The following is a 26,101-nucleotide window of genomic DNA, read 5'->3' as shown; positions in this document are numbered from 1 at the left end:
GGCCTGAATAATTAGTCACTTTTGTTAACATTATTAAAAATCTGCAAATTAGTGCAATATTTATTTACTAAATTGAGCCAAAGATAGAATATAGCATGTGTTCTTGGCCATTATATGACCACAGGGCTGGGTGATAAAACGCTATTGATAATTATCACAATATAATTTTTCTTGATAACATGATGACAAGAGTTTTTAAAATGTTTGATATAATGGTTATGCACCAAAAGTGGAACAAAACAACACTACTCAATTGAACCACGTAACACGTTGGTCCATTTATCCGCTCAGCGTAAAGTTCAATAGGCTGAGAGCTTATTAGAACAAATGTGTTTAATTGCTGATACGTCTCGATCACGCGAACACTAAAGAGTGCTATGAGATACAGTGTGAAGCGCTTGAATCGAGTAAATAACTCTTGATTTAAACTGTTACTGATTTTTTTATAATGAACATAAATTTACATCTGCGTCCTATAACTCCAGCTACTACTATGTCAACTCAAACTACAGTCACATGTGCATTTCTAAGAGAAAATGTATTATTTAAATATAATATGTAAATATAATACTGCAGCCTGCACTGTCAAATGTGCTGAAGATACACATCAAAGTCAGGCAACACAAACCTGTTTCATGAATGCAACATGCAGAGACTAAGAACTTAATTGAGGAAATTGACTGGAAAAGTGTAAAGAAGTTAAAAACATGTAAAGAAGTCAAAAACATGAAGGGTTTGTCATGTTCTGACCATAAAGAGAAGTTTAAAACCACAATGAATAGTCTGGTTTCTATAGCTTGCACTTAGAAGAAAAAAATCTGCCTTTAAACTTGAAATAAATACAGATATAATTATCAGTATTGGCTGATATGAAACAATTTTTTGAGCTTTATTATTATTATTATTATTATTATTATGGCATTATTGTCCAGCCCCTATTTGACCATTTTGAAATTATTGCCTGATAACTGTGCCTGTTGGTCGATTCCAATGAATAGTTTAGATATCTTGCTGATTTTTATTTGGGATGTGCATCAATTCATAATAGACTAGTAGGGGTTCCTGACTGACTACTTGACCAATTGATAGGAGGGCCTGAACAATTAGTCTAGTTTCAGGTTTACTTGACAGCAATCTAGTTTGTTCTAGTTGTTGTTTTTAAAAACAAAGACAGATGTTTAAATCTCAGCATCTTATCACTATCAATCTTCTCACTTATCACTTAACACTATCAAATATATGCAAATTAATGCAAGATAGTCAAGATAAGTCAAGAAAAGATACAGCAGTGGGCATGATATTTTTGGATCATTTAGACTTAAGAATATTATTATTATTATTAATTCATGTGTTTTTGACCGTTATTTGAGCATTTTGAGATTCTTGCCTGATAACTATGCCAATTCCAATGGATAGTTTGGATATTTTGCTGATTTTTGAGGTGGAATGTGCAAATATTTTAAGACCAACTTTTAAGTGGAGGTTCTTGAGTTGACTAATCAGTTGGATGTCGTGCATAATTAGTCCAGTTTCAGGTTACCTTGACTGTGATTAAACACAATCTAGTTATTGTCTTCAAAAACAGAGAGAGGTGTTTAACAGTGCATTTTCAGCATCTTATTAATTTTTGGTAACACTCTCTAAATATGTAAACTAACGTGGTTTAAGTTCAGCAATCTATGTGATATTTTTGTATCATGCTGATTTAACTTAGGCTGCATGATTATTACAGAAATCATAATTGTCGATTGTTCCCTTGAAAGTGTAATTGCAATTATTAATTATGATTATCACAATTTACATTGAATGATGTTTTGAATAACTTCATTCCATTATTTGAAGCAGCTGCATGCCACATTTTTATATATAGTTTCCTCTTTAAATATAAAAATGTAAATTTTAAAATTAAAATAATGAGAGAAAAAGCCTTAACTATCTTAAGAAAGCAGAATAATGTAAGTGAATTTTTTTGGTAATTGTGCGTTTGAATGATTACATTACAGTTACATTTGTGGCATCTGTAATTGTTATCACAATTAAAAATTGGAATAATTGTGCAGCCCTAATTTAAGTGATGTTTATTATTATTATTATTATTAATAATTCATGCGTTACAAACCATTATACCATATTGAGATGATTTTGAGTTTGGATGTGCAAAATTTAAAAACCAACTAGTTAGTGAAGGTTCTTGAGTTGATTAATCAACCTTCAAGGGGAAGCCCTTGATAATTAGTCCAGTGCTAAGTTCATTTGACTGTGATTAAACACAATCTAGTTGTTGTCTGTAAAAACAGAGAGAGCTGCTTAACACCAAAATTTCAGCCTCTTGTTTATCTTTGGAAACACTATCAAAACATGCAAATTAATGCAATGTTTAAGTTTTCATTTACTAAATTGAGCCAAGTAGGGTACAGCAATGGGTGTTATTTTTTTTGTCTCATGTGGATTTCAGTGATGTTTATAAATATTATTAATTCATGCATTATTGCCTGTTATACCATGTTAAGATTTTTGCCTGATAACTGTGCTAATTGGTTTATGCACAATGAATAGTTTGCTGATTTTGAGTTGGGATGTGCAAAATTTCAAAACCAACTAGTTAGTGAAGAGTTGACTAATCAATTAGAAGCACTCAGTTATTAGCCCAGTGTCAAGTTCACTTGACCTCAATTAAACGCAATCTAGTTGTCGTCTTGAAAAACAGAGAGAGCTGTTTAACAGCGAAATTTCAGCATCTTATTCATTTTTGGTAACACTATCAAAATATGTAAACTAATGTGGTTTAAGTTTTTATTTACTAAATTGAGCCAAGTAGGGTACAGCAAGTTGTGATATTTTTGAATCATTTGGATTTAAGTGATGTTTATTATTATTATTAATTCATGTGTTATTGACTGTTATACCATATTGAGATCTTTGCCTGATAACTGTACCAATTGTTTTTTTTTTTTCTTTTTGCGCTATGGATAGTTTGCTGATTTTGAGGTATGATGTGCAAAATTTCAAAACAACTAGTTAGTGAAGGTTCTTGAGTTGACTAATCAGTTGGAAGCCCTGAATAATTAGTCCAGTGTTAAGTTCACTTGACTGGGATTAAACACAATGTAGTTGTTGTCTGTAAAAACAGAGAGAGCTGTTTAACAGCAAAATTTCAGCATCTTGTCCACTTTTGGAAATGCTATAAAAACATGCAAATTAATGCAATGTTTAACTTTTCATTTACTAAATTGAGCCAAGTAGGGTACAGCAATGGGTGTTATTTCTTTATTTTTTTATTGTTTTGTCTGTGGATTTCAGTGATGTTTAATTATTAATTCATATATTATTGCCCGTTATAGCATATTGAGATTTTTGCCTGACAACTGTGCTAACTGGTTTGTGTGAAATTAATAGTTTGCTGATTTTGACCTGGGATGAGCAAAATTTCAAAACAAACTAGTTCGTGAAGATTCTTGAGTTGACTAATCAACTGGAAGCACCCAATTGTTAGTCATGTCAAGTTCACTTGACCGCAATTAAACACAATCTAGTTGTCGTCTTCAAAAACAGAGCTGTTTAACAGCGAAATTTAAATTGAGCCAAGTACAGCAATTAACGTGATATTTTTGAATCATGTGGATTTAAATGATGTTTATTATTATTATTAATTCATGCTTTACTGACCATTATACCATACTGAGATTTTTGCAGTGATGTGCAAAATTTCAAAACCAGCTAGTTAGTGAAGGTTCTTGAGTTGACTAATCAGTTGGAAACCCTGAATAATTAGTCCAGTGTTAAGTTCACTTAACACAATGTAGTTTTTGTCTGTAAAAACAGAGAGGTACAGTACGGTACAGCAATGGGTGTTATTTTTTTGTATCATGTGGATATCAGTGATGTTTATTAATATTATTAAATCATCATGTATTATTGCTTGTTATACCATGTTGAGATTTTTACCTGATAACTGTGCTAATTGGTTTATGTGCAATGAATAAGTTGCTGAATTATTTCAATTTAAAACCAACTAGTTAGTAATGGTTCTTGAGTTGACCATCTTATTCATTTTTGGTAAGACTATCAAAACATGCAAATTCATGCAATGTTTTTATTTACTAAATTGAGCCAAGTACTGTACAGCAATGGACGTGATATTTTTGCATAATTTGGACTTATGTTTGTTATTATTATCATTATTATTAATGTGTGATTGACCGTTATTTGTCCACTTGAACATTTTTTTGCCTGATAATTGTGCCAAATGGTTTATGCGCCATGGATAGTTTGCTGATTTTGTTTCAAAACTAGGCTAATTGTCAACTGAATGGAGTAATCAATTGAAAGCCATTAATAATTAGTCTAGTTTCAGGTTCACCTGACTGCGATCAAACACATCCTAGTTGTTGTCTTCAAAAACAAAGAGAGGTGTTTAACAGCGAAATATCAGCGCGCAAATTAAAGCACCAATTAAAATATCAAAATATATTTGAAAAGAAAAGTTTAAATCAGTTAGTTAAACTTACTAAATTGCATTAAATGTGTGTACATCATTTGCAATCATTAAACTATATGTATGAAATTGGTATTACACTGCCCATCTGCCACCTGGATCTCTGAATATCTACATTACAAAAAAACCTCATCAGTCATTTTCTAATCTTGATGCACTGTGGATAAAAAGTATAAAAGCATTTTAGCAGTAATTTTCCCCTTTAACCTTACACGCTTGATCTAATACATCGACAGTAGATGTTATGACCATCATGTTATAAATACCTTCCTAACTTCATCAGATGCTACGCCACATCATTTGAGGAGCATAATTAGTCATTCATCTGCAAAGAAAGATCCTTATGAAACGGATGATGGGGGTCGCTTCCTTGATTGGATTTACCCCCCCTTTTATACTACGTGTCCTTTAGAAATCAAAAGCCAGACGAGCGGAGTTTTTTAAAGCAACTTTTCAATTGCACACCAAACATGTTATATATATAGTCCGTTAGATGACTGACAGGCAGCAGGAGACAAAGGGATGGAGGAAAGGCTAATTAAGAGAAGTATAGCGATCTCGCCCAGTGTCACTAAGCAACGTGCAAACCTTCTTTTTACGCCCCGAGGTTAGGAAGCACACGTCTGAGAAAAGCCGGTCTGCCGCTACAAACTTCCTTTTTCTGTTCTCTCGTTAATAATAAAATATGCGCACCTTGCGACCTCATAATTAGCTTTTTCTGCAGCCCTTCAAATTAATTAGTTTGATGTGTGTGAATGAAATACGCAGATAGAGCGCATTAAATCTTAAAGGCAGTCAAAATGGCAATTGCGTATCCTTGTTTATATCATTAATCGCATGAAGGTGACGTGCCACTCTTTTATTTACATGTCTGCGATAAATGAATTTTTTTTTTTTTTTTTTGTGGTAGATACAGTAGCGCCCTATGAAATCCGTTTTATTTTTTCCCAAATTCCGTTTTATTTTTTCCAAATTCTGTTGTCATTTTTCTGTATTCCGTTTTTTCCGGTTTTAATTTTTCTCAACTGCTTTTTAGTGGTTAAATTCAATTTTATTAATCAAAGAGCATGTCTAATTAATTAAAATCGTGAAACTTCAATTTAATAATGATTTAACAAATATGACGTTTAGTGCCATATGAAATTTTATTTTTTTCTCTCATATGTTTTATTGCTATCAAATTCTGTGTTTTAGCATGTCTAATTATTTGAATGCATACTTAATTTATTCAAATTTATTCTTAAAATAACCTTATGAAAGTTTTTTTTTTTTTTTTTTTTTTTTTTTCCCTCTGTGTTGTGTATTTAAAATGTTCTGGTTATCAAGTAAAGGCATGAAACATTAATTTCATTTATTTTTTTTAATTACTGCAAATTAAGCATTTTTTTTTTTTTTTTTGGCAAACAAAGGGGAATTTACTATTAAAATTAAAACATGGAAGAAATGTTGTGTGATTATACCCTAAAAAATAATGTTTGTTTCATTTTAGTAGTAGTAGTAATAGCGGTAATATATATCTGACAGAATGCCTTCAAGTTAAACCGGACTTTTATTTTGACGGGTTGCTGTGTCTACCTTTACAGTTCTGTGTACATGATATAAGGCTAGTTGCTCATGAGGTGACTCTCAGCAGATATTGTTCATGTATTTATGTCCTCATTTAATGAGACGACAGACGCAGAAATCACAGAGCCTCACGCACGCTTCAGTGGCTACGGTTACATGCACACTTTTTGGTTCAGTCGGATTAAATTCATTCCGATTGCTGAATCTGAATGTGGTGTTTACATGAATGCTAAATAAAGTGAACAGGTTGATGTGCGTGTTTATATGTCAAAAGCTTTAAATTGAAATAGATTTTTTTGACATGCGAACACTGTACAAATACAGAGTTTCTCGCTGTTTGCACATAATAACCACTCTCCTATACCTTTTCTTTATTTGTTTTTAACAGCAAAATTAATATTTATCATTTTCTGGATAAACATACAAACCGCTATGCTGTGTGCTGGTCTTTTTCAGTAATTTATCAAAATGTTTTGAAACGTTTTCTGGATGGTTAAAATAAAATGAAATTGCATTTTTGAGAGAAAAAAGATAAAACGCGTACACCGTAAAAAGCAATTTGTTAAGACAACTTAAAATAATTTGTAACCTGGCTGCCTTAAAATTTTAAGTTCAGTCAACTCAAAAAAATTTTATTCAACTTGAAAGTGACAACTTGATATTTGAGTTGAATCAACTCAACTAAGTCGCATTTTGCATTTAGAAAGACCTTCTGTCGATGCAAAATATTTCCAATACACTATAAACACAGGTTAGGCTATTTTATTTCCCCTCACTCCACAAAAAAAATCCTTTCAATGTAACAGTATTCAGAAAAGAACAAAAATGAAAATTATAAGAAACTAGGCGACAAGCCAAAACGAATACATTTAGGCTAAAGCGAAACTGAAACTAACGTTGGATCTCTCATAGACACAAATCCAAATGTTTCTGTATTCGAGATGTGTTTGAATGGCAAAATGTTATTTATTATGTAAACCTGGTTTTGTACTTCTCGCATTTCAATATCCACAAAAAAAAATGTTTGGCATAACATCACGGCAGTACGCTGATGACGATTAATATATATGTGCGCGTGCGGCGCCGGCGCAATCACTTGATTCTAGTCACACAGATAATCGAAACTGTAAACGCTTTGCTGTTTGTGAAATTTTGAAACTCTCAATTGTATTAGAAAAGGAATAAACCACTCACTTTAATCCGAACAAAATTCCATTCCGATCCAGCTCAATTGGATCGATTAGGGTGTTTACATGAACCTTTTTCAATACGATTGAACCATCAATGCATTTACAGATACTAGCCCATATTGTGGGTTGATTTAAGTGTAATTGCCTACTATTAATTCTTTCAAACTTTGACAAATTCTGTGACATTCCACGTTATTCAGTAAATTCTGTTTTTATGACTGGATTCCACAATTCCGTCCGCATTTAGGGCCCTATTACAGATTTTGAATGAAGCAGGGTTTTACTTGAAGATGTAACAATGAGGTTTGAATTCGGCTTGAAACATTTTGCCTTCGAAAAGTCTCTTCCTTTCACTTCTCAGCCTCTTTTAACTTATTTTTTTACTCCACCATTCTTTCAGAAGGCCAAACATTGAAAAAGTGCTATTTGTATGTTTTGAACGCATTGTTTGTGTTGAGCCAAATTTCTTCACTTAATTTCTGCTACTATGTGTTTATTTTATTTTCCTTTTTTTAGACATGTTCAAAGCATTCGACAAGGTCAGCTGTGGGCTACGCTTTTGTGTCGGTGTTTAGCGTTTATTTGGAACTGAAGTGAATTGAATCTGGCAGAACGTGTGAATTGAAGCATAGAAAACCTATAAAGCACTTTCAGTGAAAGTTCACCGAATAGAGGACTTCAGTCTATAGATATCACATTGTCACCAACCGCGGTCACACACGATATCCGCTCTATTCATTCAGTGTTTGTTTGTACAGTGTGTGTGCACGCTGTACTTTGGTGACTGAGACGAGGAGAAACGCTTTCTAGACCGCAATACATCTACTATCCACTTTCTCAAGGGTAAATCTTTAAGGCGCTCTCTGTTACCTCAACATCTGTTCTACTCCACTAACAATATGAGCGTCTTAAACACTGAATAAAACATATTAGCTTTTGAATACATTGAGATGAAGTGTCACTGCATGTAAAGTTGAAGATAATGATTTGTGAATTTAAATTACGTCACAAAAAAAATGTGAAAATAGATTTCACATTTTCAAATTAATTACTTTTAAACTGATTCACAGTATAAATTTAGAAACAATACTTATTTGATTAAATAATTAATTTTTTTATCAGCCCCAAACCAATTCAATACTTGCTTAAAAAATATAAAACTAATATATAAACCAATAGTAATAAATACTATTAATATTACAATAAGGTTCATTAGTTAACATTAGTTAGCTACATTAATCTTAATGTTAATTTTAGCATTTACTAATGCTTTATTAAAATCACAAGTTGTGCTTGTTAACATTAGTTAATGCACCGTGGACTATCATGAACTAACAAACAGCTGTATTTTAATTAACTAACATTAACAAACATTAATAAATACTGTAATAAATGTATTGTTCATTGTTTGTTCATGTTAGTTAATGCATTAATTGTAAAGTGTTACCAATAAATGTTATAATTTTATAACATACCTAAACATAATTTTATAACATACTAAAATGTTATAATATTTTAACATACTAAACAGGGCTGTCACTAATGATTATTTTTGTAATTGAGTAATCTGTCGATTATTCTGACAATTAATCGAGTAGTCAGATTATTATAACTTTTTTTTTTTTTGTAGTAATGAAAATAGACCTAAGTGAACAATAGCCTTTAAAATGACTTAAAAAATATGTAATAAAAACCAAGTAGATCTGTACACCGATAACCAAAATATACTACCAGTCAAAAGTTTTTGAACAGAAAGATTTTTTAAAATGTTTTTAAAGAAATCTCTTCTGCTCACCAAGCCTGGATTTATTTGATTCAAAGTACAGCAAAAACAAAATAAAATTTTGAAATATTTTTACTATTTAAAATAACTCCTTTTCTATTTGAATATATTTTAAAATGTAATTTATTCCTGTGATTCCGAAGCTGAATTTTTAGCATCATTACTCCAATCCTTCACAAATCATTCTAATATTCTGTTTTGCCGCTCAAAAACATTATTATTATTATTATTATTATTATTATTATTATTATGTTAAAAAAAAGTTGAGTAGAATTCTTTTCGTTTTTTGATGAATAGAAAGTTCAGAAGAAAAGATTTTATCTGAAGTAGAAATCTTTTGTAACATTATAAATGTCTTTATCATCACTTCATAGCATCCTTGCTAAATAATTATTAATAAGTATTTATTTCTACAATTTCTTTCCAAACAAAAATAAATAAAATTATGCTGACTCCAAGCTTTAAAAATTTTTAGTGTATAATGTTAAAGAATCTTTTTATTTCAGATTAATGCTGATCTTTGGATCTTTCTGTTCACAAAAAATGTACTCAACTGTTTTAAATTCATAATTTAATTCATAATAACAATAATAATAATAATAAAAAATTCTTGGACAGCAAATCAGCATATTAGAATGATTTCTGAAGGATCATGTGACACTGAAGACTGGAGTAATGATGCTGAAAATTTAGTTTTGATCACAGGAATAAATTACATTTTAAAATATATTCAAATAAAAAGCAGTTACTTTAAATAGTAAAAATATTTCACAATATTACTGCTTTTGCTGTATTTTGGATCAAATAAATGCAGGCTTGGTGAGCAGAAAATAATTCTTGAAAATATTTAAAAAAAAAAAAAAAAAAAAAAAAAAACTTCTGACTGGTAGATTTTGACTGGGGTAAAAATTAAAATGAATCTCAAATCTTTTCAGTTTATTTTAATCGGCAAATCGTTTTTGAAAATGACCGATATCGAACACCATATTGGCACCAACTGCTTTATTTTCTGGGACAAACTGTAGATTTTTTCATAGCTGTTTTTATATATTTAATTGACAGCATTTCCAGCGTGTCTTTCACGTTATTTAGATACGCGTTTCGTTTAACGTATTGAAAAGGCATATTAAACATGGTGAGACCTCTCAAAATGAGTTCAAATTAGCTCCATATAATTCTAGCCGAGTTAATATTGGAGCACATTAAAATCTTATTTCACTTATTTTTATATGTCAAAGGAATAATAAAAGATTTCAAGCCTGGGCTTTTACAATTGAATTCCTAATCATTTCAGCGGCCTTCAGTTGGATAATTAAATAATTGGATAATTAATTAGACGTTCTGCTTTTGGCACATGGCGCACTGAATAAATCATTGGCCCCAACAGGATCGTTGAACTGCACAGCGTGACTCCAGCGTGCCGCCACGCTGAATTTCAGCCGTCAGCTTCCTGTCGGAGAACGATCAGGAAAATGTTGCTGTTTTTTCCCTTCTAAATTTAAAGAATAGCCGTCAGGGTCACAAAGGCAGGCTCTTCATAGATTAAGGTTGCTTTCTCAGGGACTGCGGCTTTTTTGTGGGTTAACTCCTTAACCAAACAAAGAGGAATGACCCAGTTTCTTCCACCCCTCCCCAATTTGAATATGCTCGGAGTGAAATTGGATAAATGCAGTTGAAATGTAGAGAAACTACTCTTTAAACACAACAATGGACTGAAGAATGAGGGTGGGGGTAGGGTTGGGAACATATTTTTTGGAGTGTCTTTTTTTTTGGTGTCTTTTGAAATGCTTGGGGCTGGATAAAGGACGATCTACTCTTACCACATCAGAGATGCTGCTGAATTGACTATATGTGTGTGTGTGTGTTTTGAAGTAGGCGTGTTTTAGCCATTGGTTTGTTCTTGAAAACTCAAAATTAAGTTGTTTTAGTTTCCTCTGGCCAGGCGGTTTTGTAATATCCGTCTCATGGATTGGCTCTACCAGATAGAGATGGTTGCAGTTGACACAGATTTTCCCTGAAGAACAACCCCAACCCCCTTTCTGCCTCCCATATATGAAAGATTGGGGGTAGGGAATTGGCTTAATTTAGGGTTAAGATAAACCACGGGGAAGAAAGCATGCACCGTCTCCAATATGCTGATTTTAATGATTTAATGAAGGTATTGTCCTCCCTGGAGAGAGAGAAAGCTCTTTTTTTCCCCTCCTCGTCTTTATGTAAGATGATATTGATCTCTGGGGTGGTGCTTAGTTCCTTAAAATGTTACAGAAGTCATCCGGAAGACATCAGCGTAAGCCTTTAGGAAAGTGTCTATTTAACGCCTAAATTAGCAAACAATTCGATCGTTTAAAGTAAAACAAAAATTTTTAAAAAAGCAGTACGGAGAATTCAAGGCAACATTCATGAAGTCAAAATATTAACAGATTATTGTGATGATAATTCAGAAGTGGTTAATGTCCAAGCTCATTTTAAAGGGGCCAAATGTCAAGTGGTGTGCCTCAGGGTTCGGTACTCGGTCCAATGGGTGAAATCTCTAAACTGACATGCCAAGACCATGGCTAAAAATAATTCTAGTGCCAAATCTCATCCTTTGCTTGGAGATATTATCACATCCAGTTAAACTTTGTGCCATTCTTATTTTCTTATATATTCTATATGTAATTATGAACATGTCAAGAACATAGCATGAGGTTACTGTTTAAAAACCCTAATGTAGTTGGTGGATTTAAAAACATAAGCAAAGCACTCTGAGTTAATTGTGTTTAGACTAATTTCAGCATTAGAAGTAAAAGCATGATTATGTTTTTACAGTAGCCGAGTCTTCTAAAGAATCTGTCCTTAATATAGATTAAACATATGCAGCTTGTTAGGTTAGATTTAATTACATTTTATATTGAACAGTTAGCTTGTGTGGGAAGCTTGGAAATAGTGTCCTTCAACCATCTGCAGACTCTGTACGATATATCGATCTTATCTACTGGTTAGATACATGGGTGCTTGTTGCCCAGTGAAAGTAAATTATTCATACATCCACTACACTATATATAGACTATTAATGGTCACCAGGAAGTTCAAACAAAAAGCTGCTGACGTGACCCACCCTGGTGTCGAATTGATTGGCTCGTTTCTGTACATTCACGCACCCCTCCATGGGGCCATTCCTCTCCCTGATTGTTCAATTTTTGTGCATGTATGCAATGCATTCTTTATTTTGGCTTGGTGATTTACGGTTGTGTAGGGAATGAATGTTAGTTTTGTTGGGTTGAATGAGTCGCTCTTTTGTGGCGATATCCCACACAGTTCTCCTGCAACAGGCCTCTTGCACTAGTGCTTTTCATATTGAGTATTACACCAGGATTTACAAAACCATGTTACACATGATAAAACAGAATACTTAATACTCTGCGCAACCCAATCTTTGGTCTACTTGGGTAAGGTTTTTAGATTTTTATATATATATATTTTGTAATAAATTTAGCTTATCATTTTTTATTTATAAATACAAACATTTCTTACCAACTTAAACACACCAAGAAATTAAATTTGGAGGTTTGTAGTCCATGTGTGTTAGCTTTGAGGAGGAAATGTTGAAAAAAAAAAAAAAAAAAAAAAAAAAAAAAAAAAAAAACTTATCTAATCTAAAATTTACAGTGGTTCTTTATCTTCAAGAAGACTCTTGTGTTATTTATTGTCTTGTCCAACAACAATGAAAATTATGTTAAAACTGAAATTTGGTAGCATTTCATTTAAAATTAGGTAACCGAAACATTTCATTTATTCATTTTTCTAAAATTAAAATGAATGAATATTAAAAAATATAATGATTATGAACAAGCACTGAATTTCACAAGCATTTAATACAAAACTCAGTATCACTTATAAATTCTAAATTTTAATGAGGGTTTTAGGGATTTTTGGAGTAGTATGATTTATATATATATATATATATATATATATATATAATATAAATATAATTGTAAAAACAAGTGTAACATAATGTTGTGCTTTATCACAAATATCTTTACATTTTATGTACAGTACTTAATCACTATGTGCCGAAGCAATTATCACTTATAAATTAAAAATTAATTTAATGAGGGTTTACAGATTTTTGGAAAAGTATTATTTCCATTTTTTGACAAGATTTTAAGAATGATTTTTTTTCTTTTTTAAATGAAATGAGTCTAATATAATGTTGTACTTTATCACAAATATCTTTGCATTCAATGTACAGTAATCAAGTATTGTGAACCTAAGCAATTATCATTTATACATTTTTAGTCAATTTAATGAGAGATTTATGGATTTTTGGAAGAGTATTATTATTATTATTATTATTATTATTATTTTGTAAGTGTAAGATTGTAAAAAATATTGTATTAAAAAAAAAAATAATAATAATCAAGTCTAATGTAACATGCTTTTTTTTTATTTACAAATATCTATCTTGTGTACAGTAATCAATTATTGTGTGCTAAAGTAATTATTGCTTATAAATTCACGTTAATTTAGGATTTATGGATTTTTTTTGAAGAGTATTATTTCCTTTTTTTGTCAAAATTGTGTTTTTGAAATTTAAAAAAAAACAATCACTTATAAATTCAAGTCAATTTAATGAGGGTTTTATTGCTTTTTAGAAGAGAATTATTTGTTTTTTGTTTTGTTGTTGTTGTTTTTTTTGTTGTATTAGTGCAAAAACTAATCTAACAACGTTGTGCTTCATCACAAATATCTTTTGCATTCTATACAGAGGTTTTATGGAGTTTTGGAAGAGTGATTTCCATTTTTGTCAAAATTGTAAGTGGTTTTGAAATGAAATTTAAACAAACAAACAAACAAAAAAAAACAATCACCACTTATAAATTCAAGTCAATTTAATGAGGTTTTTATGGATTTTTGGAAGTGATTTCCATTTTATTCCAAAATTGTATTTCTGAAATGAAAAAACAAACAAACAAACAAAAAAACAATCACTTATAAATTCAAGTCAATTTAATGAGGGTTTTATTGCTTTTTAGAAGAGAATTATTTGTTTTGTTTTGTTTTTGTTGTTGTTGCTTTTCAAAATTGTAAAAAGTATTTCTGAAATGTAATTATGTAATTACAAAAACTAATCTCACATAATGTTGTGCTTCATCACAAATATCTTTGCATTCTATATACAGAGGTTTTTATGGAGCTTCGGAGGAGTTATTTCCATTTATTTCAAAACTGTATGTGTTTCTGAAAAAAAAAAAAAAAAAAAAATCTATTCTAACATCTTTGCATTCTATATACAGTAATGAATCATGGTGTGCTGACGCAATTATCACTTATAAATTGAAGTTAATTTAACGAGGGTTTTAAGGATTTTTGGAAAAGTATGATTTCCGTTTTTTGCCAAAATTGTAAAAAGCCTTTCTGAACTGTAATTACAAAAACAAGTCTAACATAATGTTGTGCTTCATCACAAATATCTTAGCATTCTCTGTTCAGTACTCAATCATTGTGTACCGATGCAATTATCCACTAGAGCTTGAAAACCGCTGCAGTTTTAGCAGTAATGCTGTGCATTTAATGGACTGGAATGTTGGAACACTTTGAAGTGCTCATTTTTGTTTTTCAAAGCCTCCTTTGTAGCCAGCAACAATTTGGAATGCATGCTTTACAAGCAAACTGCAGCGGGAACAGCTGATGAATAGTGAATCGCACTAACTAAGCCTGGCCGTTTGTGCTTCTGTCAGAAAGACAGCCGTCTCCTGAAGGACAAAAACTTGCGATCGTGTTCGTCTTAATCATTGCGACAGCATAACTAAGGACGTTATTGAACGAGCTGTAAGGCTTTGCCTTAAACAACTCGAGAATATGCCAGTATGATCCGTTCAAGTTTAAGTGTGTGGTTTATAGACTAGAGGATGCACTTTTATTCATGTTAATTATTTTAATTATGATGGATGCGATTATAAATGTATGCCTTTTTTTAGTCTTGATCATTTTTTCTTCAATTAGGCTGTTGTGCATTTACTAGTAGCAAGATAAAATTCTCAAAAAGGTTTCGTCTTTAACATGTTCCTTTTTAAAAGCACCAAAACTGATTCCTTTCCAAGATTTCCTTTCCAAGAATCACTATAAAACATTTACACAGAATAATACTTCTCTTTTTTTGTTGTTGTTGTTTCCCATTTTAGCAAATTCTTCAGGGTGCATTCATGCAACTATGCACTTGAGCCCGTATTTGCAGTTAATTAAATTGAGTGGCAGTATTAAATCGGCAAAGCATTGATTTAGTTCATAAAATTGAAAGCGGTTCGTGCACGTGTGGGGGTGGACGTGGGTGGACGTGTGATTTGTACTTATAGACCTTCCACGGAGCTAATAAGAATATACCTTTTGTCTTCTTCGCAGGGTTTGAAAGCATTTTGGAGGGGCTGTTTGGACCAGGACTCGTAAAAGATCTTACCCTCTTTCAAGGTGAGTGTTATACTGCGTATGACAGATGTTAAGACTATACTGATGGTTACTTATAGAATAGAATGCTATTTTGGCAGTTAACTTTTAGTTACACTTTAAATTTTTGAAAATCATATTTTTTAAACCGTTTTTGTCTAGATGTTTTTGTTTTAACGTTGTTCTAACTTTATATTTTAAATTAAGAAAATTCATTTAAAACATTTACTACATTTAAAAAAAAAAACAACAACTATATTTTAAATTATTGTAATTTCCATAATTTCCGATTAACGTGTAATTTTTTCAAACTATTAAACAAATGTTATTATGTTATTGTTGTTTAAGGTATGTAAAATGCGAACTATAAAAGTACAAAAAAAGTTGGCGGCTTTTGTTCCAGAAATGTTAAAACTGTCATTTTAATCAAGTTTTAATTTGACATATTTAAGACATGACAATGTACAACGTTACATACAACAGGCAGATATTATTTTGCATGCTTTTTAACACATTGTTCTGTTACATATCCTTAAAACAGTTGAATATTAACAGTAAATAGATGTGTTCACTACCTGTCTAGTAAGGTGTCTATGCTTTTTTTTAATTCTCCAAAAGTTTGTCAGTTTGAATTTTCTAACGCATGCCATTTTCATTTTTAATGTTTCGCGCTTCAGAAATGTGAAGTAACTTATATGTGCATCAATATGGACAATTTTAGGAGTAACGTATTACGCAAGTAACGATATTACAGTAGTATATTACTTTTTGCTGTAACGCAGTAATATAACGCATTACTAATAAATTTTGGATAATATTATTACTTGTTACAATCTCAGTAACACAAGTTACAACAACATATTTTACCTCAAAATTAAGGGGAGACACTGTAGGCAAAAACGCTGTTGAGATTTTGGGCTTTCATAAAGTGTTTTTCAGATTAGTGTAAGGAAAACCCCAAAAACACTTTGAAGTGTTTCTTTTATAGCACTTTATTTGTGTCAATAGATTTTAATTACAATACAGATTTTTAAAGACCAGTTTTTCAAAATTAGTTTAATTTTTCCCCTACATTGAGCCATAAATCTCCACTTAGTAGCATTTACACACACCAAACTTCAGGTTATTTATTTTATTGTCTATATCCTGAATTTTTTTACAGAGGGATTTGTTTATATGTACTTTGCTTGATTTTATACATTTTATTCCCCAAACAATTGGAAAAAAATATATATATTGTTTTATATTGTTTTTCTGAATTATGGAGTGACAAAAATGAGATTCCCTCTGTAAAAACATTTGACTCTAATATGTAAAAAAAAAAAATTAAACAAAATTTTAAAAACTGACTTCATCCAGTGTTTAGATTTACTAATACTAGAAATGTATGCAAATAGTGCATATTTAATTAAATAATGCCTCATTTGCATATTTAAATTTAACATTTTAGAAAACTTGTAATACAAAAGATGTTTGCAATTATCAGTGTAATCAATCAGCTAGATAAGTAAGGTGATAACTATTAGTTATTTTTTAACCCTATTCGCCTGCAGTGTCTCGCTTTAAGTGGTAAATTGACCAACACCGCAAAACAGCACCAACATGGAGAAATAGCACGAGTAACACTAAGCTAACGGAGAGAGCTGCGGGGTCAGAGAACAGAAAGCATGCGGCGGATGAGCATGGACAAGCAAAAGAAATTAAAATAATTGTTTTATAATACATTATAGTCTATATATAAAAGGAATGAATATCTGAAATATATTTGATTTAAATAGCAGATAAAGAAAACGAAAGAAAAAGACATGCGGCTGAGTTTGGTTCATTTTTGTGTGTCGCCCCTGATAGCACACATGCATCACAGAGACGTCTATTTGACATCTGTGTTTACATCTGGAAGATGTATTTTTTAGAGTGTTTGCTCATCTGCAGTACATCTATAGGACGTTTCCTATCAAATGTCAAATAGACGTCCATTAGATGTCTTTAAGATGTTTATGATTTAGAATGTATGTAAAACTGACATCTTGAAGCTTTACAGTTCAAGCAATCTTTAATAGACATCTTGCAGACGTACGTCTTCTATCCTGGGGGCTCAAACATATAGCTACACTGGTTAATTTAACTAGTTAGTTGTACAATCCGTGCCGTTCAGCCTGAGCTCTGGCCAAGCTCATGTGAAGAGGATTATTTATTTAATTTTTAAATAATACTTTAGCATTCAAATACGTCACGAATATGGAAACATGTGGATTCGTGCCAAATGAGAAAGTTTAGCAACTTATATTTTTCATTTTTGTTCTGAATACCATTAAATTTAAAGGATTTGTTGTGAAGTGAAGAGAACTAAAATAGACTATACGCTAGCCATTGTTTATTGTTTGTTCATTATAACATTCCACTTAATTTACCAGTATTATTTCTGAATGTAATATTGACATTTGTGCTTATCCCCACTCTGCATAGGCTAATGAGCAGCAATAAACTACATTTTAGCATTTTAGAAAGCCTACTTCTGTGGATATTTTGGTGAAAGTACTTTAAAAGTAGTGTAACGCATTACAATTTAGAAACAATATTATTGCAGTGTATCTAATTACTTTTAAAAAGCGGTACTAAGTAATATATAACGTTTTGACATTTTGGAAGTAACTTGCCCAACACTAAATATAAATATTGTAATTGCGGTTATTAATTATGATTATCACAATTTACATTTAATGATGTTTTTAATAGCTTTATACAATTGTTTAAAGCACTGCATGTCACCTTTTTTACATAGTTTCTTCTTTAAATATAAAAAAGTATAAATTAGAAAAGTAAAGATTTGAAAATTAAAACAATGAAAAAACAAAACAGAAACAACTTAAGATAACCTGTAGGAAAAATACCCCCACATCCAAATCTTAAGCAAGCAGAATAGTGTAAGTGTATTTTTTTTTTTTTTTTTTTTGTGCTTTTGAACAATTACATTATTGTGTCATCTGTAGTTGTAAATCACGATTAGAAATTTGATTAATTGTGCAACCCTAATAATCAATCTAACTGCAGATCAACCAGAAAATGTTCAAATTATCTGTTTCTGAAGATGTTTGCAATTAACAGTTCGCTCATGAGCTTAAATCAAAATCACAAATCGAACTAATTTTAAACATAAATATATACACGGCTTAAGTGGTTTGCTCTTTTTGCAGCACTTGAAGTGCAAATTAAAACTTCACGCAATGAACATTTCTGCGTTGGAGAAAAAAGTCATGCATTTTTAAAGTTTAACTTATGTTGCTAATTATTTATTAAGAGAAATACTTTTTTTTGCAACAACAGTAACCTAAAAATTACACAGCTGCAAATGGATGAAAAGTGTGAATATTCTTTAAAAGTTAATCATTTAAAGAGAAAAAAAGTCATATGATAAATATATTAATGCATTTTTTGTGTTTTTAGTGATTTTTAAGGACATTTCTATTTTGTTACTAGCAACTACAGTTCAATAGCAATGAATCTAGCATTTATACACATCAGTACAGGTTAGTTTCTTCGATACGCAACCATCTAATGGCTTGCAACAGATGTCACAACATTCTTTTTATAATCATCTTTTTTGTCTTTTAATGACCTGTTCTGTATATTTCCTTAATTGTAAAAATGTGAAAATCTTTACCTGTCATACACATGGAGTAGCCGAGAAGGAAAGATTTTCTCCTCTCGGGTTATTTCACAGTCAGTCGGTCAAGAGACAGCAACTCCTAAAAATAAACCAGATGTCCTTGTCATGTGATTGTCAGCTAGTGGCTATAATCACACACGGCGCTGGAAATATAGTCTGTCAAAGATCATAACAAAGAAAAACATTTAAAAGGGTCATATATGGGGTCAAGATTTATCACTTTCATTTTCCCCCAAGGCCCACTTATGCTAGTCAAGGTTTCTTACACCAAAAACCACTGTAATTTAATTTCTCATGACTGTTCGCACATGACTCTTGTTAAGGTCTTCCTTTGAGGGCTTTTCTCAGCAAATATCGATATGTGGGTTATTTTAATTAATATTTTAATTAAGATTTTAAAATCAGTTGACAGTCCTTGTAAAAATATATGTCGTTAAATATTACCATTTTTGCATGTACACTGTAAAAAAAAAAGAAAAAAAAAGAAAAAAACAATTTGTTGAGTCAGCTTAAAATAATTTGTTACCCTGCAGCCTTAAAATTTTAAGTTCAGTCAACTCAAATAAGTTTAGTCAACTTGAAATGTTAAGTTGTACTAAGTGACAACTTAGATATTTAAACTTAAAAGCTGGGCAAGTAACCCAACTGCCTTAAAAAATTAAGTTGAATTAACTCAAATATCTAAGTTGTCACTTAGTACAACTTAACATTTCAAGTTGAATAAACTTTTTTTGAGTTGACTGAACTTAAAATGTTAAGGCAGCCGGGTAACAAATTATTGACTCAACAAATTGTTTTTTACAGTGTGGTTTTTACATTTAACCATTTTGAAGGGATTTTTTAAGCAGTTTCAATGGGTGTTTGATCAGAATCTAAAAAACATACAGAAATATTAAGATTATTACAAAAAATTTTGAGTAAAATAATAAGAGGTGAGGTATTACAAAAAAATAATATCACTCCACCTGGAGTTGAACAACTGACTTAAATGTTAAAAGTTGAAAATATGCACTGAAATTAAGTCCAGTTATATTGCAAATTTCATTAAGAGTAATATAATAATATAATATAATTAAAAGAAAATAAAAAAAAACAGTGTATGGCCCAAAATAATATTTGAAATGCTACGGAACACTGTCGGTGCAGTAAAAAACACAGAATATAATTAGTATTTTTAAATGCATTATTATTTATAATTAACCAACATGTTTGTTGTTATATGATACAAAGTGCATTCAGTGTTTGTTTATAAAAGGACAGCACTAATGTAATTTATTTTATCTTGCAGATTGTGAGCCGGAGGGTGTGTCAGATTGGTCGTTTAATGAAAATTGTCTCTTTTGCTGCTTAAGACGTGAAAAAGTGAAGGTAATTAATCTCGCGCTTATTTCCCTATCTGTAAATTTCCACAAACAACGCCTTGGCAATTTCACATATCACACTGAGGCATTGAACATTTTCTACCACGCAGCACTTTCAGTATGTTTGTAGTAGCTGGGTCATTGGCTTTCATTGTCTATCAGTCAAATGACAGGTAATTATTATTATAACTTCAGTTTTTGTTAAGCTATTACTTGTCGACACATCTTCAGGTTTGACACATGGTCTGTGAAAGAACTACAACACTGTCAATTATTTGCCCTGGGGATTTTCTCTACGACAAACGTCAAACGATAAATCAGCTTTATTGTTTCTTTGAAATTCAACAGCTTTTGTATTCACAAATGTGCAGACATTTTTACAGGCTAACAATCTGACAGGTGCATTGGTACAACATTGTCATATTGCTCTGACTATCCAATTTTCAAGTGAAAAGACCAAGTTTTTTTTTGTTTTTTTTTCTGAAAAGTCATCCATATACATTTGATGAGGTTTGGTTATCAAATGTGCATGTTTGATTCAGTGTTTTCTTTAATTAATTTCTCTTTTTTTCTTTCTAGGAAAATTTGGTTGGTTTGAACAACCAAGTGCTATCAGAAGCGGACAGCTTCAAACAAGAGCAGTCCAACATTAACAAACTTGAGAAGCAAGCAGAGGATTTCCTCAATGTTGTCTTCTACAGAAAGGGTAAGACATACACTATATTACATTTTACCATAGCTGAAACCAAAATAGTTATAATGTGAAGATACTTTTGTATTTTTCTTTCTTTTTTGATATAAACAAAAGCAACTGCAGAGATTTTTAAGATAAAATAGTTAAAAATAGAGTAAAATAGTGGCACAAATCGATTTAGAAATAGCTAGTAATTATTAAAAGACCTTGCAAATCAATTTAAATTTTTTTTTTTTTACTATTTTACTCCACACAGCATATGTATATGGATGTCCAATAAAAGCGCTTTGATGTTTCGATGTTTTTGGCTTTCTGTTTTTCTTCCTGGCTGTGTATATTTGATTTTTTTTTAACTGTAAACAAAATTAGGAAGAGCTCTTTCCTTTTTGGAAGTCTGCAGGACTTTATGACCCTGTAGGAAGTGTTTTCAAAGGCTTGTCTGCCAAATCCAGTGGCTTTGATTTTAACAATGCACTAACCAAGCGTATTGTGAAACTGTTTAATGATACAATGTTATAAGATATAAAATTCATAAATAGAAAAATTGACGAGAGGTACTTTAAAGTCAAATATTAACTTGCATCATATTGTGAAATACAACAGACAACGTGTGTGAAGCAGTGTTATTATAGTTAACGAATACTAAAACTGTTAAAAAAAATAGTTACTTTAAATAAAATAAGCATAAACTGAAATAAAATATTAAAACACCTACACTTACCTAAACTTATTTCAGCTAGATGACAAAGAAAAATGGCTTATGTTCATCAAGTGTAACTTGAAATCTTATATATAAATATAAATTATAAATATAAATTATTTTTATACTTTGTAGCTAAAGTAAAACTGAAAAATTAAATAACTAAAATTGAAATAAAAATAGAAAACATTAAATAAAATGAAAACTAAATGTATAACTAAAATTAATTTTAAATATTAAAAACTAATAAAAATGACAAAAATATGCAAAACATTACTATAACTAAAATTAAAATGTAAAATATTTTTAAACTATTCAAACTAGAGAAACTAAACGTTTATATTTTGTATCTAAAATAAAACTGAAAAATAAAATTTAAATAAAAATAAATGTATAACTTAAACTGAAATTATGTATTATAATGTAATATATGTCACCCTAGACCACAAAACCAGTCATAAGGGTCAATTTATTCATCTGGAAACTGAACAGCTTTTCATTGATGTATGGTTTGTTAGGATAGGACAATATTTGGCCGAGATACACATATTTGAAAATCTGGAATCTGAGGGTGCAAAAAAAAAAAATCTGAATATTGAGAAAATCACCTTTAAAGTTGTTCAAATTAAGTTCTTAGCAATGCATATTATTATTAAACTATCTAGAAAATGTGTTCATTTTGACCCATACAATGTATTGTTGGCTATTGCTACAAATTTTCCCGTGCGCTCATTCCTTCATCTTTTCTCTCAGCAGACCTCCCGAGATTTACAGACCCCCACATTCCTCTAGTGGCTCGTGAGATCATGCAGCGAATGATCCGACAGTTCGCTGCCGAATATACCTCAAAAACCAGCTCAACTCAGGACGTACCCCAACCCCAGTCCCAGCCCAACGGCACCAAGGACCAAAGCCTGCCGAAAGCGCCCTCGCTGGAGCCGGACGCCTCCACACCCGCTCCCGTCTGTGGCGGCACCGGTACCGGCACCGCTGCCTCCGCACAGAATCCCGTCCTCAGCAAGCTTCTCATGGCAGACCAGGACTCCCCGCTGGACCTCACCATCAAGAAACCAGAGACAGAACCCAGCGAACAAGGTCAGACCGCAAACACGTCGTGCTCAGATTTACTTAACGCATATCTATAACATTCTTAACACATTAAGATACATTTTTTTAAAAACATGTCATTATTTAGGCTATTAAAAAATTAAAATATATTTTATACATTTCATCTCTATAGTTAAAGTGTGAGTTTAGTATATTATATTAACATAAAAAATGAATATATATGTATGTGTGTATATATATATATATATATATGTGTATTATATATGTATTCACTAAAATGTCAATATATAATCAGTGTTTCCCATTCATTAACTAGAGTGTGGCGGCCCGCCACAGTCTCATCTGTCCCGCCACAGTTTCATAATAAACCGAAAATATTTATACTCATCATTTTAACATAGACGTCTTTAACGTTGTGTTTCATGCCATCGCTTTGGAAAAGTGTCCGTCAAACGAACTAAGCGTTATATGGTTTTATCCGTTCATCAAGTCCGTTTCGCTGCTTGTTTGTGAAGCACTTCATTCAGAGTCAGACGATCAGTTCGTGATTTGATGTTTGCCGCGTCAGAGCGACTCTTTGATTGACAGTCAATGCGCTGAACATTGTTTTTGCCGTGAGTTTAGCGCGCGTTTGAGAATGCAACGGCAACCAGTTACGCATTGTCACATTAGCAGAATTTCCAACATTTTAATGGGCAGATGTTTACAATATTTCACTAGATTTGTAATGAGACGCGTTTGTAAACCTGTTTGCACTGAAGCTGGAGTTTTCCGTCAAAATAAAAGCTCATAGGTTTATTTCTTGGAAGCAAGGACTAAAATTAACAGACACGCGCACAGAAAATACTGTACAAGCAGAGCAAGTGCGTTGTTTCGATGGCATTTTCCCCTCTATTTCACAAGCGCCACCTGCTGTCAGAGAGTGAAATTCAGTCTGTTGTTTTTGTTTTATGCAGGTTTTAACATAGTTTCACAAAGCTTTAAAGTCAGACCATTCTGTTTTTGATTCAAATGTTGAAATGATACAGACAAATTTAAATTAAAAAATGCTCATGCTACATGTGTTTCATCTTTGTTTGTATTGTGATTAAAATTCAGTGGTTGGTTCTTTGGTTCATTATTAAATATGTTTAGGTTTTGTAGTAGTACAACTGCAAAAACAGATTAATGGCCAGGAAAAAAATATTTAGGGCTGATCTCAAATCACCAGCCATTGGCAGATGTGGTAAAACTAGTTTTAGGTCCTGCTTGCAAGCGTAGAAATTAGGACAAAAGTATTGTAATTTTCCTACAGAAGAATAAGGTAAAATAATATACCTGAAAAATACAAATTTTATTTCATTTATTTTACTTACTAATTACTAATAAGTATTTATTTACTAATTTATTTTACAGTGCAATTATTTTACAATATATGGCTATTCCTGTCATAGGAATAATAATATAAAATTATTATTATTATTATAATATTCTAATTTGTTTGGCTTCCAAATTGACCAGTGTGAGTGTACTTTAGACTGAGACACTATATCACAACTGACTGAGTTCCCTGTAAACTTTAAGAACAAGTCAATTCACCAGATTTCTTTCTTTGTTTAGTTTGTACACTGACCTGTTTTGGAGCTCTTAATTTTTAACTCTCAGAGTGCACCAGAGAGATGAATTTAACTTTAAAATGTACAAAATTTTCACACCCCCCTAGTGGGACCGAGGTCCACCACCACAGTCTCACAAAATTCTGTGGGAAACACTGATAATAATAAACTGCAATTTACGTACATACATATTTTGTTCTAAAAAAAAATAAAGCATGTTAAATCTGTGTTTAAGTGTTTTAAATAGATTAATTCGAATATACAGTTCAAAATAAATGATACGCTAAAATGAATCAAACAAGGTTTAAATATTAGTTTGAAAATAAGCTATTAAAAGTATGAATGAGAGCGTAAATGAAACATGTTTATAGTGCTTTGTAATGCTCGCACCACTTTGTATAGGTTAAAAACAGGAAAAATAATACTAAAAATAATACGAGAAATCTGAAGTAAACATGAAGCATTTCATATTAAAGACATGGATAAATTAAGAAATCACTGTCACAAATGTATATCTTAATATAATATTTTATAATAAAATCTGTAGTTTTCTGTAAATTAAAAAGTTTTATATATTTTTTATTTTTAATAATGAAAGCGCTGTTACTATATATATATATATATAGAGAGAGAGAGAGAGAGAGAGAGAGAGATAGAGTAATAATAGTCTATATTGATAAAATAGTCTAAAAATAGACTAAAAATAGTCTAATTGATAACCTGGTGTTCTTTATGATTTTTTTTTTTTTCATTTGTTTAAAAAAAATGCATTTTTAACTCACAATTGCAATTTTAACCAGAAAAGTAAGAAACTGATAACACTTTACAGTAAGGTTCATTAGTTAACATGGACTAAGAATGAACAATACTTCAACAGCATTTATTAATATTAATTAATGTTAATTTCAGCATTTACTAATGCATTATTGAGGTCACAAGTTGTGTTTGGTAACATTTGTTAATGCACTGTGAACTAACATGAACTAAAAATGAACGATTGTAATTTTATTCACTATCATTAACAAAGATCAATAAATAGCGTAGTAAATGTATTGTTCATTGTTAGTTTAATACATTAATGTTAACAAATGACATGGTAGCACTTTACAACAAGGTGTCAATTGTTAACATTAGCTAATGTATTAAAGAAGTTCACTTCCAAAACAAAAAGAGGAAAACATTTCAGGATTTTTCTTCATATAATGGCCTGATATGGTGCCCCGATTTTGAACTTTCTAAAGGCAGTTTAAATGAGGCTTCAAACTATCCCAGCTGAGGAAGAAGGGTCTTATTTAGCAAAACGATCGGTTATTTTCATTAAAATTAATCTCAAACGCTCGTCTTGTCTTGCTCTGCCTGAACTCTGTATTCTGACTCAAGACAGTTAGGGTATGTCGAAACACTCCAATCGTATTTTCTCCCTCAACTTCAAAAATCATTTCAAAATCATCCTGCATCGCTGCAGAAGTACTGACATGGTCTTTGCAAAGTGAACATGTAAAGAAGATCAAACACCCTTAAAGGAACACTCCACTCTAGGCTGATTTTCCAATTCCTCT

At 31.3% G+C, this 26,101-nt stretch overlaps 1 protein-coding gene across 3 annotated transcripts in view; it reads left to right on the top strand.

Annotated features, from left to right (window-relative positions):
* lcor (ligand dependent nuclear receptor corepressor) overlaps positions 1–26,101 on the top strand; it is a 48,994-nt gene that overhangs the window by 14,850 nt on the left and 8,043 nt on the right. For 2 of the 3 annotated variants that reach the window (XM_051105270.1, XM_051105272.1), the window contains exons 2-5: positions 15,416–15,481; positions 20,413–20,492; positions 21,065–21,191; positions 22,633–22,974. In XM_051105270.1, the coding sequence (XP_050961227.1) occupies positions 15,416–15,481; positions 20,413–20,492; positions 21,065–21,191; positions 22,633–22,974 (615 nt within the window). The remainder of the gene's footprint in view (positions 1–15,415; positions 15,482–20,412; positions 20,493–21,064; positions 21,192–22,632; positions 22,975–26,101) is intronic. The other variant, XM_051105271.1, reaches the window with a different exon arrangement.

The sequence above is a fragment of the Labeo rohita genome, unplaced genomic scaffold (assembly GCF_022985175.1).
Source record: "Labeo rohita strain BAU-BD-2019 unplaced genomic scaffold, IGBB_LRoh.1.0 scaffold_95, whole genome shotgun sequence".
Taxonomy (NCBI): domain Eukaryota; kingdom Metazoa; phylum Chordata; class Actinopteri; order Cypriniformes; family Cyprinidae; genus Labeo; species Labeo rohita.
This window is presented reverse-complemented; position numbering and strand designations above follow the sequence as displayed.